This window comes from Octodon degus, unplaced genomic scaffold, assembly GCF_000260255.1.
Source record: "Octodon degus isolate 3935 unplaced genomic scaffold, OctDeg1.0 scaffold00127, whole genome shotgun sequence".
Lineage (NCBI taxonomy): Eukaryota > Metazoa > Chordata > Mammalia > Rodentia > Octodontidae > Octodon > Octodon degus.
The window spans coordinates 5604787-5618438 of NW_004524703.1; the positions used below are offsets into that span (position 1 = coordinate 5604787).

Genomic DNA, 13652 nt, shown 5'->3' on the forward strand with positions numbered 1-13652 from the left:
TCAAAGGTGTTCCTCAGCTCCGGGGCTACCTGCGATCCGTTTTTGCTCTGACAAATGGAATTTATCCTCATAAATTAGTTCTAAATTTCTTACTAAGAACCTAATTAAATACCTGATACATTTAAAAAAAAAAAAGAATTTGAATTATCTCAAAAGACAGTGTAAAGACAGGATATGGTGGTGCACATATGTAATCCCATCATCATTCAGGAGGCTGAGGCAGGAGGATCCTTTTGAGTTTGTGGCCAACCAAGGTTACATAGTGAATTCAAGGCCAGCGTGCACACACTAGAGACCTGTCTCAATGAATTAATTAATTAAGACAGTATAGAAAAGGCCAAAGAAGGGCCGGAGAGATGGCTCAGTGGAATAAGCACTTCCCTGGCAAGCGCAAGGGCCTGAGTTCAATCCCCGGTTCTACAAAAAAAAAAAAAAGCCAAAGAGTACAAAAGAAGATGTTCAACATCATTAACCATCAGAAAAATGCAAATCAAAAGCATGAGGTACCATATCACTAAATGGCTATAAATCAAAATATCAGAAATAGAGCTGGTTGTGTGGGATAGCCCTATAATCCAGCGCTCAGGAGGCCTAGGCAGGAAGATCACAAATTCAAGATCAGCTCAACTACATGGAAAGACCCTGTCTTCAAGGAAAACAAAGGGAAGTAGCTCAGTGGTCTAAAGCGCCTGCTTAGGCAAGCTTAGGCAAAGCACAGGGACTGCGGTTGGATGCCCTGGCACCACATGCTGGCCAGCCCCGCCCCCAGGGTGGGCTGAGCTGGCAACAAAAAAAAAGTCAGAAATAACAAGGTTTGATGAGGCAGTGGAGGAACTGGAACCCCCAAATACTGTTGGAGGACTGTGATGGTGCTGTCTTGGGAAAAGTTTGAAAATTCCTCAGAGCTGTTAAAACAGCTGTCCAGTGGCCCCCACATTACAACTTCTAGTAGGTATTCTCAAATACTGAAGTGCTCAAGGCAGTAGCCACACAAAGACTTACATATGAATGTTCAGCGTTATTCAAAGCCAAAAAAGAGAAACCAATTGGATGCCCATTAAGCTATGAATGAACAAATAAAATATAGGAGAGCCACACAAAGGATTTTTATTAGACCATGAAAGAATGAGCTCTGATATATGCAATAGCCTGGCTGTCCCTTAAAACATTATGGTAGGTCACAAAGGACCACACATTCCAATATATTTGAACTGTCCAGAACAGGCAAATCCATAGACAGAATGACTAGTGGTTGTCAGGGGCTAGAAGAGGAAGAAATGAAGAGACTTCTTGATATAGGATTTGCTTGGGGTTGATAAAAATGCTGTATTCTAGAATTAGATAATGGCAATGGTTATACCACTCTGAACAAAGACTGAATCTGCCAGGCACAGTGGTGTACACCTAACCCCAGCACTCAGGAGGCTGAGGCAGAAGACAGCTAGTTCAAGATCAGCCTAAGCCACAAAGTGAGTTCCAAGCCAGCCTGAACCTCACAGTAAAACCCTGTCTCAAAAAGACAAAAAAGTAGAGCTCCAAATAGCTCAGTGGATTAAAGTGCCTGAAAGCAGGCTCACGGGCAGGGGCAGGGGCTTCAATCCCCGGGGCCTGCTGTGCTGAGTGAGGCAGGAGGATTGGTACAAGTCCTGGGTTACAGTGAGCCCAAGCCCAGCCTGAACTGCAAAGGAGACCCAGTCTCAAAAATACTCAACAGGGGCCGGGAAGATGGCTCAGTAGAAAAAGTGCTTCCCTGGCAAATGCAAGGGGCCTGAGTTCAATCCCTGGTTCCACAAGAAAAAAAAAAAAATGTCAAAAATACTCAACAAATGTTTAAAATTAAAAACAGGGTCAGGGAGATGGCTCAGTGGAATAAGCACTTCTCTGGCAAGTGCAAGGGCCCAAGTTCAATACCCGGTTCTACAAAAAATTAAATTAAAAACAATAATAAAAAAATTGGTGATGAGATATCATAAAGGTAGTTTATTTTGGATATTTCATTCAGTAAAGGGAAACTGGTAAAACAATAGAGAAAATTTCCAGTCCCCATTGGAAACCAATATGGAAAATGTTAATAGTTGTTAACATGATTGTAATTGGAAATGTATCTAGGAGTGCCATTATACAACTTTCTCCTTCATGTGTGTGCTTGAAAATATTTATAATGTTTGAAAAATAAAAGAAAAACCAGGGATATAGCTCAGTGGCACAGCACCTGCTTGGCAAGCACAAGGCCCTGAGTTCCATTCCCAGTGCCAGAAAACAAAAAAAGAAGAAAAAATTTACCCAAGGACAAAGCAGTACAAAAGCTAGTTATGCTCTGAGAAACAAGTTTCTTCATAAGCCATGCAGTAGTGACCACAAACAGTCAGACTGGGTCTTCTGTCACTCCCCACTGTGGCCGGAACACACCCAGGCTGAGCAGTCTGCGAGGAGCAGGAGCTGGTGAGACACTGGGAGCCGGGTGCAGCAGGGCATGCCTGGAACCCCAGCTCCAGGAGGCCAAGGCAGAAAGAGCCCAAGGCTGAGGCCAGCCCGGCCCATTTGGTGGTGAGACCCTGTCTCAAATTAAAATAAAAGGGGGCCTGCCCATTAGCTCAGGTGTTTAAGTGCTGCTGAAACAAAGCAGCCAGGCACAGCTCATGCTGTGGTTCGCTCCCCTCATCCTCAAGCCAAACCAGACCTGCCCTGAAAGCAACCTGAGCGCCCCCCCCAAATAAATAAATAAATAAAAAGAGGGCTTCCTGGGTTCAATCCCCAGTACTAGAAGAAGAAAGTTATTAGGGAAGTAGGGTCACAGGGTCGGTGCACTTGGCGTGGGCAGTATGAAGAGCACTGAGGAGGAGGCCTAAGATGTGGGCCCAAGTTCTACCACTGACCATCAGGTGGACTTTGACATGACCCTGAGTTGTAGGTGACCCTTTCTTCCCTACAGCGTGGGCCTGATGTACCTCCCCTGCCTGAGCCACCTGCTAGGGCTTTCACATGTCTCAAAGGAGACATGGACAAGCCTTGCTTTCTCCAACAGATCAGGACCCCCAGCTCCAGCCCCTCCTCCATCTCCACCTGGCCTTAGATCCTGGTGACAGTTTCCAGCCGTGGAAATCTCTCTGCCCTCTCCCCTCACCCCCACAAAGTCCTCATGGTGTAGCAGCATCTTTTTTTTTTTTTTTCAGGAAAAATTTCAAAAATATATATAGTGCAATAAATCCCCAGATGCTGATGAACTGGCTCTCACAATTATGAAAAGGCTCTGAAAGTCTCTGCTCTTATTTCATCCTTGCCTCCCCCACACCCCCACCATTGACTGCAGAAATCAAAAGCCTGACCTGTCAATATTTCTGTGCATACTTTTCTAGGAAAGCAAGGTGAGAATGGTTTGGTCCCCAGTACCAAAAAAAAAAAGACAAGAAAAGTGGTTTGCCTCATGTCCTTCACAGCCAGCTGGTTTTAATCAGACCCCGATGAGGCCTCACTTGCGATGAGGCCTCACTGGCATTGGTCTGCTTCCCCTCAAAGTTTCCTTTCCACTCTACCAGCTCTGCCTGCTTTGTCCCCCTTCAGTTTATCTGAAGAAAATTGTCATCTTTTAAGATCAAATCATGTGCCACTTGAACATATACTCATAAGTGAAATAAACCAGACACACATGTGTAAATATCGTATAGTCTCCCTAGTATAAGAACTCTAAAGAAGAAATACAAATAGAAAGATATAATACAAGGAAAGGGAAGGCAGGATCTCAAGGACTAGCTAATCAAGAGAGGAAAAGGAGATGAGCTTGGAAACATGACAATGTTAAGCCATGCAGTTATATGTAAAAGATGAGCAAGGCAATGATCCTGAGAATATTCAGAAGATTCTTTAATCTAGGAGTTAATTGGAAAGATTCTCACCCTGACTAACTATATATACTGATACCTGGGAACTAAGCTACTGCACTGCAGATGGTAATTTGTAACAGTTGTTTCATGATGGGAGTGCCTGTCATTGTGGTATTCTGAATATGGGCGGCTTGTCATGACATGCCATTTACTGCTAAGATGTCTCTCAGGTAGATGGATGTTCAAGAAGAAGGCGGTGGTGAAGGAAAGCAAGAGACAGGAAAAGGAATATTGTGGGACTGTCCTGCTTCAAGGTTGTGTATGGTGAGATTTTTGGACTTATGTGCAAACATGAGAAGCATAGAATTCTTTATCCTATTTTTTAAAATATAATCTAATTTTTAAATGTTTTTTATCATATTCTGTAGAGACTTAAAGTTCAACATATCAATACTTGATGAAAAATACCTGTTCCTTATTATGCCTAAGATGTTTGAAATGCAGTGAGATAGTGAGGTTAAGATTGATAGCCCAAATCGTTTGATAATAACAATAAGCTTTTCTTCTGGATGGTTAACAACCTAAGTTTGCAGACCAAAATTAGAGAAAAAGGAGGGATACAAGGAAAGCCAACATTTTGGCCCTAGCCTTCTAAGGTCAATTAAGACTCAGGACATATGAGAACTTGTACTGTAACGTCATGTACCTCGGTAGTATCCCAAATTTTCTGATCAAGAAGATTATGGGGCCAAAGAGGAAAGTGATCGATGACATAGAGTGGGCCTAAGGAGAGTCACATGGGGAGAAGATACTCTCTCAGGCTTTCACAGAGAGCACATTGGCCAAGCATTGGCCGTGACTCATCCACATGGCTGCACTGATAAAGGTTCTACAATCTGAGGTACAGGATCTCAGGATAAATCCTGAGGGCATTTCACTGACCTTCTCAGACCAAAAAGCTACAACTCTTGTTGCATAGGTCCTGCTTTACCTTGGTCTTAACCATCCAGCAGAAAAGTATGAAGTCGAAATATAAGAAATAAAGCCATGCTGTTAAGTTGAGCTGTGGGGGACTCAGGTCAATAATTTCTGACATTGCCAGTTAAACAGAAGACCCAATGCTATTATGGGCTACTGGACTCTTTTTGAATATTTTGCTGAGTTTACACACCTATAATATTCAATAACGGAACTTAGAAAAAATGGGGTATACAGATGAATGTCCATTTTGTATCTGTGTATTCAAAGTGGTTGGGATAGATATATAGTTACATTCTGTTAATGAATAGAATGATTTGTTCTAATGGTGTTTGTAAATAGGATCACAAGTCCGCATCTTGTACAGCAATTAACCACTAAGAAGAATATATGCAGTGTATTATTTGTTGAAACTGTATTTCCGATTTGATTTGAAACTGTCTCATTGCTATCTGTTTATCAATAAAACTTTGAAAAAAAAGAAAAAAAAAACAACTCCATATCACAAATACAAAAAAAAAAGATCAAATCATGTCACTCACCCAATTAGAAATGTCAAGGGGCTCCCCACTGCTTCACAGAATAAAGTTAAACAACACCCATGCATTCATTCATTCATCCACTTGCTCAGTTGAGGGCTCACTGTGTCTACAGGCACTATTCCAGAATCGGGAAGATGGCTGTGAACATGACATGGTCTGTCCTCTTGGGGCTCAGACTCTCACGGGGGAGAAAGGCAATCAGCAAATAAATGAACTAGCTGGAGGTGCTATGATGAAGTGTCACCAAAGCAGGAGGTCAGGAGATTCCTGGAGAGCAGGGACCTGCAGCAGAAGATACAGCCTGGGCGAGGGAAGAGAAGGACCAAGATCTACACAGAAGGCCCAAGAAGAGAAAGAAAGCCGGGCAGCTGGAGGCCACCCTGGGGACAGAGGGTGGCACAAGGGCAAATGACCAGCTAGATAGACTGGGCCTCCAATGAGATACTGTGCAAATGCCTGGGAGGGGATGCCTTTCGTTAAGCACAAAGGAAAAGCCTTGAGGAGCTCAGGGTTGGGAGTGAGAAGCCTGGCACTCTCGGCAAGACACAGAAGGCCCTCGATGATCCCAAGTGAATCTATCCCACGCCAAGCAAGTGCCAAGCTCTGTGCCCTGCACTGGCCTCCTGCCCTTCCCTCAAAGCTAACCTTTACCAGCCTGTAGTCCCTGCTGTGGGGGAGGGCCTCAGGACCCCTGCACCACCTGCACTGCACTCTGGTCCAGCCTGTCGACCCTCAGCCTCTCTCAAGTGCTTGCTCAGCATGGCCTGCAGCAATTCAGTTGTCAGCGCAAGTACTGCCTACAGCCTTCCTCCTCGGGATGCAGGGCACACTGAGGGCAAAACAAACTTGTCAAGGATTGTTCCAAAAACTCCCAAAAGGGGGCCGGGGAGATGGCTCAGTAGGATAAGCGCTTGACTGGCAAACTCAAGGATCTGAGTTCAATCCCCGGTTCCGCAAAAAAAAAAAAAAACCCTCCCAAAAGGTCATGTGTGTATTCACAGAAGGGGCTTGGACCATGGGACACCAATCTGACCAATGGTTAATTCACTGATGCGCATTCACAGCTAAACATGCTGGTAAGAGATGGGCCCTATTGAAGGAAGGTGACTGGTTCATGACCTAGAAGGCCACAGGTCCCTGGCCTCTTCCCCAATCTCTGGCTTCTCCCCCAAGCTTTGCTTCCTGGCCACCCTGAAGTGGGCAGCTCTCTTCTGCCATGTCCTTTCACCATGAGGGTTGTGCCCTGGAGCCAGCTGCCTGCACTGAACCCTCTCAAATGCTGGGCCAAAATAAATCCTCCTTTAAACTGTCGCAAGTGTTTCATCACAGCAATGAAAGAAAAGTGTGCTGACCAACACACTGACCTTATTTTCAACCTCCATGTCCAAAGTCTCACACAGGTATATCAGGGTACCCAACATATCAGGGAGCAAATTAACTACCTGTAGAATCACTAAATGATGGACCTTAACGTTTCGCACACATACACAAAAAAGCCAAAGTGTCCTGAAAAAGTGAATACGCTTGCTCAGCATCAGGTCATTCAACCAAAGAGTACTACAGATACAAGATAAAATGGGCTTTAGGAGCAATTCTGTCAAACCACTTCATTTTATGAAAGGACCAGAACAAAAGGCTAAGAAATAAAGTGACTTGACTTTAATTATAAGTTGGTCAATGTAATTAATGATTGATTGATTTGAGTGGTAAAGGGACAAACTTCCTGCATGCCCATAAGGGTAGCCATGCCAGATGTGAATAATTAGAGGGGTGTGTGTGTGTGTGTGTGTGTGTGTGTGTGTACAGTGTGTATTTATGTGTGAGAAAGGGAGGCAAGTGGAAGATAAGTAAGGATAGAGATATACAATCTTTTTGCTACCAAGGATATCCCTTTATTATTTTTCCACAGCATGAAGAATTTTACTTTTAAAACAAAACTGAACATTTTAAATAATAACTCATTCATAGGGCCAGGGATATAGATCAGCAGCATAAGCGCCTTTGTGGCAAGCATAAGTCCTGAATTCAAACCCTGGTATGGGGGGGGACGACAAAACAATTCATTTCTCCATTTTTATGAATCAAAAAGAAATAATTTAATGTGTAATGTAACTATGTTCTGGAAAATTTCCTTTACACCCAATGAGAGCTTCCAACCAGCATGAGACAACCAACATAAATAAACTGAGATGATCAAATTCCAGGGGAAGAAAACACTTCCCTGTCCAACCTTAGTATAACTGTAAAGATCTGTTGCCCCAAGAGTTCAAGGTTCACTGGCCAAGGTGGCACAGCCCATGGGAAACATCCAGGAGGACAAAAGGTCATCCATGGGAAAGATCAGACCTCCTGTAAAGGTCCTGCTGAGGCTCAAGAAAGAAGTCTGGAAAAGAGGGTGGCACTGCCCCTCCCATGGGACATTTCCCAGCAAAACTCGCCTCCCACCTTTGAACATCTGTCACAAGGAGGCTTAGGCGTGAGAAGTCTGGATCTCATCAGCTTAGGAACTCTCTAATCTTTCGGTCTCAAGATCCTTTATACTCTTAATGACCTTAGAAGATGCTCCAAAGCTTGTGCTCATACAGTTGTTATAATCCACGCTCATCATGAAAAAAATTAAAGCTGAAAAGCATTTGAACGTTTCTGTTATGGTGTGAGCCTAGATGTCCCTCCAAAGTTTCATGCCGCACAGGTGGGGCACTCTCAGAGATGGCTGAATCTACAGTGTGGGAATGCGGGGACTAAGGATGTGTGATTACTGAATTGGCTTGCTATCACCCTAATCCTAAAAAGCCTGGATACAACATAACGAGCAGAAAGAAGCTTGTCTTCTTCCTTGCTTGCTTGCTTTTGCGGTCTTCGGCTTGCCACGGGCAGATTCTCTTCTGCAATCCCTTCTGCCAAGCTCCCCAGCCTTCCAGCCAGCCAATTATAACTAAAATGTACACAAACTGTGGGCAAAACAAACTCTTCCTCCCTTAACTCTTCCTCCCTTCTCGTCTCAGCAACAAGAAGAGTAACTAAAACAATTTCTAACGCTTAAATAATGAACCCATTCCATATTAACATAAACAACACTATTTTTAGGGGCTGGGGAGATGGCTCAGTGGAATAAGTGCTTCCCTGGCAAGCGCAAGGGCCTGAGTTCAATCCCCGGTTCAGAGAAAAAACAAAAAAAAACAAAAAAACACTATTTTTAATGCAAATAGACCAAACCAAAAATACTCAAGGAGTATTTCACATTTTGGCAAATGGATCTGATATCTGGCCTAATGAAGGGCTGGATTCTCATCTCTGGCTCTATGTTTGATCTGTGGTGATAGCTATCATGTATATAGCATGTCGCCTCTGCTGAACTACCCTGCAGTCACTGCAGCATAAAAAGCAAATAACATCTCACTACTATTACTGGAAGAGTCTGGATCCTGGAACTCCCTCACAAGTCTACAAGGGCAGCCAGGTGCGCCTGCACACACTGTGGGAACTGCCATTTTTGAGTGTCATTTTTCTAGGACTCCTGAGTCACCTCCTGGTGTCTTCTTACTTCCTCTTTCCCCCTGGAAACAGGTTTCCACTTCCTCTCCCATCTGACTGCTTGCCTGCAGGCCTCAGGGCATCTTCATCCCCTTTCCTGTGTTTCGCGTATAACAAACAACACTACTAGCCTGCAGACTGGGCTATCTTTTCCCCACCACCTATCTTGTCTGCCTCCTTCACATCCCACTGAGCCCTGGCAGAAATCCCATTGGTCCATCTCAGATCACCTCTCAGATCCTCCCTCTTTGGCCTCATCCCACCACATGTGGGTGAACCAGCAGCTAGGGCCCTGGTTTCCCCACAAGATTCCTCTTGTCTGTTTGTCAAGGCCATCATGCAAACCACCGTCACATGTGCCCTCCTAAAAACAGGCACACCTGGTGACCAAATCTCGTGACCCACCTATCACAGACCTCCTAGCCACATTTGGTTTCATGATCCTCCACGTCATGTGGCCTTCACCTTCTCCTTCTCTGCAGCCCTGCCTGTTGCCACCTCATGGGGCAGTGGCGGCCCTCCTCCCCACTGACTGCTACGTGAAGTGTGGATGTTAACAAAATAACCCAGATAGAAGCTGAAGAGGGCACATGTAGGTCTGAGTGTGCTGACATCTCCCACATGGAGGGCAAGCCCAAGCTGACTGGCAGAGCAGCACTATCCAGAACTCTCAGCACCAATGGAAATGCTCCATCACAGCACTGCCCCAGAGTAACTACTGGTCACCCCAGCGTACTAGGCACTAGAAATGACTAGTGTGACAAAAAGGCTGAGGCTGGTCATTCATGTAGAAGTGCCTCCCTGTTAGAAAAAGAGGCTGTGAAAGATGAGAACCAATTACCTGGCAGGGCCACCCAGGGGATGGGTCACCCCTCTGCCAGAGGTGATTCCAGGGGGTTGACTTGGATAAGAGGAAATTTCACTTGTAAATAACTATAAACTGACATTTAGCATCTCCTTCCATATGAATGTAGGCAACAAAATACCGTATTAACAATAGTATGACCAGCCTGAGTAACAGCCAGACTGTCCCCTAAAAAAGCCTGGGGATGTAGCTCAGTAGAAGAGTGTTTGCTCATTTAGCATGGGTTCAAGGCCCAGATCCATTTAAAAAAACAAAAATAAAAAGTCAGCATGTATACTATTCCACATAACGTGTTTTCTGTATTCCGACATATTTGGTAATCTTGTGGACTTAGTTTTATGCATTTGAAAATGCTATACTTAGCGCGGCTGAGCTGACACAAACCTATCATCCCGGCACTCTGGGAGGCTGAAGCAGGAAGATAACAAAGTCTATCCCATCTTGGGTAACTTAGCCAGCCTCAAAGAATTTTAAAAAGAAAGGCTGAAAATGTAGTTCATCGGAGATTTAATAACCAGTACCAAATAAATAAATAAATAAATAGTAAGGGGGCCGGGGAGATGGCTCAGTAAATAAGTGCTTCCCAGCAAGCGCAAGGGCCTGCGCAAGGGCCTGAGTTCAATCCCCGGTTCCGCCAAAAAATAAAAATTAAAAAAAAAAAAAAAAGTAAAAGAAAATTAAGCTTCCGTAAAGGCAGGAGAGCTCTTTGTGCGCTGCGACCTAAGACTCACTCCTTTAGGTCAAGCGGATCAGCGCCACGCGGTGTCCAGGCGCTGTCCTCTCACCCGCAGGACGCGGCCTGGCCGCTGTTGGTGCAGCCCCCGCTCCGCTGGAATGCACACTGCTTCACATGAAAACCACATGGCGTGCGGCTGGGGGAGGCACAGGCACAAAAGGGCTCGCAGAAATTGACAGTGCCCCCAGCCCGGGCCAGCACTGCGGAGGCTCTAGAGAGCTAAGGGTCACCTGCGCCTACTCTTTTATTTGGACTGCCCCCCCCCCGGGGGGGGTTGACAAAAATCGGCCACAGGAAATTAGATCACTCAGGCGCCCTCCTTTCCCAGCTCTGACCTCTGGACTCTGAACCGAGCCCACGAAGAGGATTCGAATCCCTGACTGCCAACACACATCCGGATAGTGGCTTCAATTCCCCAGTTGGAGAGCCGGGTTTGGCCGTCTTTTACTCCCGGACCAACGACCAGGTCCAGGCCCGCGCGCCTTTGCGACCCAACTCTGGCCACTGCCCTGCGCACGCAGCCGGCTCCATCCGGGAGGGTCTTGAGCTCGGCTTTGAATACCCAGGCGCACAGGCCCAGGGTGTGATCCCAGCTATTCAGGTGGTTGAGGCAGGTAGATTGCAAGTTCAGAGTTAGCTGGTACAACTTTAACAGGGTTCTATCTCACGATAAAAAATAGACTTGGCTGGGCGTGGTGACGCCAACCTCCAATCTCAGCAATTAGGAGGCTGAGGCTGGAGGATCGCCGTGAGTTCGAGGTCAGCCTGGGATACATAGAGGTAAAGGCCAGCACGAACTACATGGTGAGACATTCAAAACAAAAATAAAAACAACAAATAAAGAGCTGAGGGTGTAGCACAGTGGTAGAACGCCCCTAAGGTTCATCCCCAGTACCAAAGTAGTGGTGTGGGAGTAAAAATATTTTCAATTAAAGTATATACAAGATATTGTCATTTCCTTATTAAGTTCAAAACTTCACTCTCCAAAAAAAAAAAACAAAAAACAAAAAACAGGCGCAGGACAAAGCCCAGACGCAGACAGACCTCTCGAGGGCGACGCAGCCCACGGCCGCAGGAGGAAGCTCCGCCCCGAGTCCAGGGACCTTGGGGTGACCACAGGCTCCAGCCGAGACAAACCCGATGCCGTCCCAGGCTCGCGGGCGCTCGGGTGACAGCGACTAGTGGCGCGGTAGGGAGATCCCGGGTGCGCAGAGCCAGCGTGAGCCCCGCGCCCCCGCCCGCGCCGGCCTGGCCAAGCGCTTGCCGCCCCCTCCGGACCCGGCCACTCACGTAGACTGAGTCGATGCCAGAACGGTCGTAGAAGTGGAGCCCCTCGCTGAGCTCCAGGGCCGGCGACACGATGTCGTCCCCATCCTCCAGCTCCAGGTCCCCCTGCAAGGGGCCATAGGGAAAGAGGTCCTGGTGGCTCAGGCAGCCCCCGGGCCCCGTGAGCAGGAGCGGCAGCAGCAGCGCCCGCACCCAAGCAGCCGCGCTCCGGCCGCCAACGTCCTGCATGATCCAAACCGCGGCCCCGCAACGCGACGGCCTGGCGGAGCGGCGGAATAAAGCCGAGCGCGGACCCCACGCCCCCGCCCCCGGCGGCCCCTCCTCCCTCCCGCCCCAGAGTTCCCACCCCGGGAAACAGGGGAGGGGAGCGGAGGAGATGGGGAGTCCCCGCCCCGGACACCCCGCGCGCGCCTGACGCGGCCCAATGGCCGCCGGGGAAGGCAAGGGTGGGCACAGGTCCCCAGCCGTAGGGGGCCGTGTCCCGGGCCCCCACTCGGAACCAGCCGGCGTGGGCTCGCCTCGAACTCTGGGCCCGCTCCGCTCCGCGAGCGAAGCGCTGACTTCTGCGCGCAGACGGCGGCCTGGCAGAGGCGTGAAGGTTGTGGGTTTAGGAGCCACCGCAGTACCGCTCGGGCTGTCCCTGGCGGGAGGCCTGGGCTGCTGCTGCGACTTAGCGAGGAAGGACTGGCCAGAAGCACCACCATAAACCTACGTCCATGCAGCCAACATTTGAGTGCTTAGCCCAGCATCTGGGGGTTCCGCGTAGGGTCCCACAACCACTGCAGACGCAGTCACAAAGAGTATAATACAATTCAGTGTAAGGGTGGGCCGGGGCCCCAAGTGATAAAAGACAGTGGGGTTGGAATAACTATCCAGGAGAAGCTTCGTGTGGGATGGTGGAATCAAACCAGGTTTCCGGAAAGAAATGAAATTTAAACAAGAGCGTGAGGAAGGTAGTTTTGGGGGACGTCGGGAGTGAAAGGGGTAGTTTTTCAAGAGACATCACTCCCCAACCCCCATCCCAGAGACTACCGGGAAGGGTGGTTCAAGGTAAAACCTTACATAACAAATCTAGGAATTTGAACCCTTCCTGTGCTAGCACTTAGAAAAGAAGTATTCAAAGTTTTTGACGAAGACAAATTTTTTTTAAAAAGTGATATTTACCTAAATAAATGTTGGTCATTAATTTGGCTCTGAATTTAGAGACCGGTAGGTCATCCTAGTGCTGTAGAAAGTAGAGGGGACAAGGGGTGAGAAAGTAAGAGGTGGAAATCCTGGGGAAGTGAACATACAAATACCAAGATAAAAAAGACACCAGCCCCAAAGATGAATTTTACAGTGAGGGAGAGGAGAACGGAAGATATGCTGGAAGCCCAGCGCATCTGAAAACCGGTACTGCTTTCAGACCAGGAAAGAGGGCCTTGGTGTGGGATTTGTTTTTGATGTCAGGCCTGGTAACACCATGGGGTCAACAGGACATCCTTGCTTCCTGCTAGCAGCTAAAATTAAGGCCCTAGCATCTACTTTGAAAGCATTTTGTGCAGTAAACAGCAACTTGTAGAGGGTGTGAAGCCCAAATCAGCAAAAAACAAAATATTTTCTGAGCATAAAGTTCTTTTTTTGTTTGTTGTTTGAGCATAAAGTTCTTGATTCACTCGTGATACTTTTCTTATTTCTTTCTTTATTTTATTGATACTAGGGAATGAACTGGAGGTAGGATAGAGGAAAGAAAGACCAGTAAATAGGCAGGTATGGTGATGCAAGCTTATAATCACAGCACTTGAGAAGCTGGAGTAGCCTGGAGCCTGAGGCCAGCCCAGGCTACATAAGGAGACCCTGTCGAGAGAGAGAGAGAGAGAGAGAGAGAGAGAGAGAGAGAGAGAGAGAGA

The 13652-nt window shown here is 47.0% G+C and overlaps 1 protein-coding gene across 1 annotated transcript in view; it reads right to left on the bottom strand.

Annotated features, from left to right (window-relative positions):
• The window catches only part of Nid1 (nidogen 1), an 88588-nt gene extending 76556 nt beyond the window's left edge, over nt 1-12032 (bottom strand). The window contains exon 1 of the mRNA XM_023700861.1: nt 11767-12032. Coding sequence (XP_023556629.1) covers nt 11767-11991 — 225 coding nt within the window. The 5' untranslated portion in view covers nt 11992-12032. The remainder of the gene's footprint in view (nt 1-11766) is intronic.
• Nucleotides 12033-13652: the final 1620 nt, after the last annotated feature.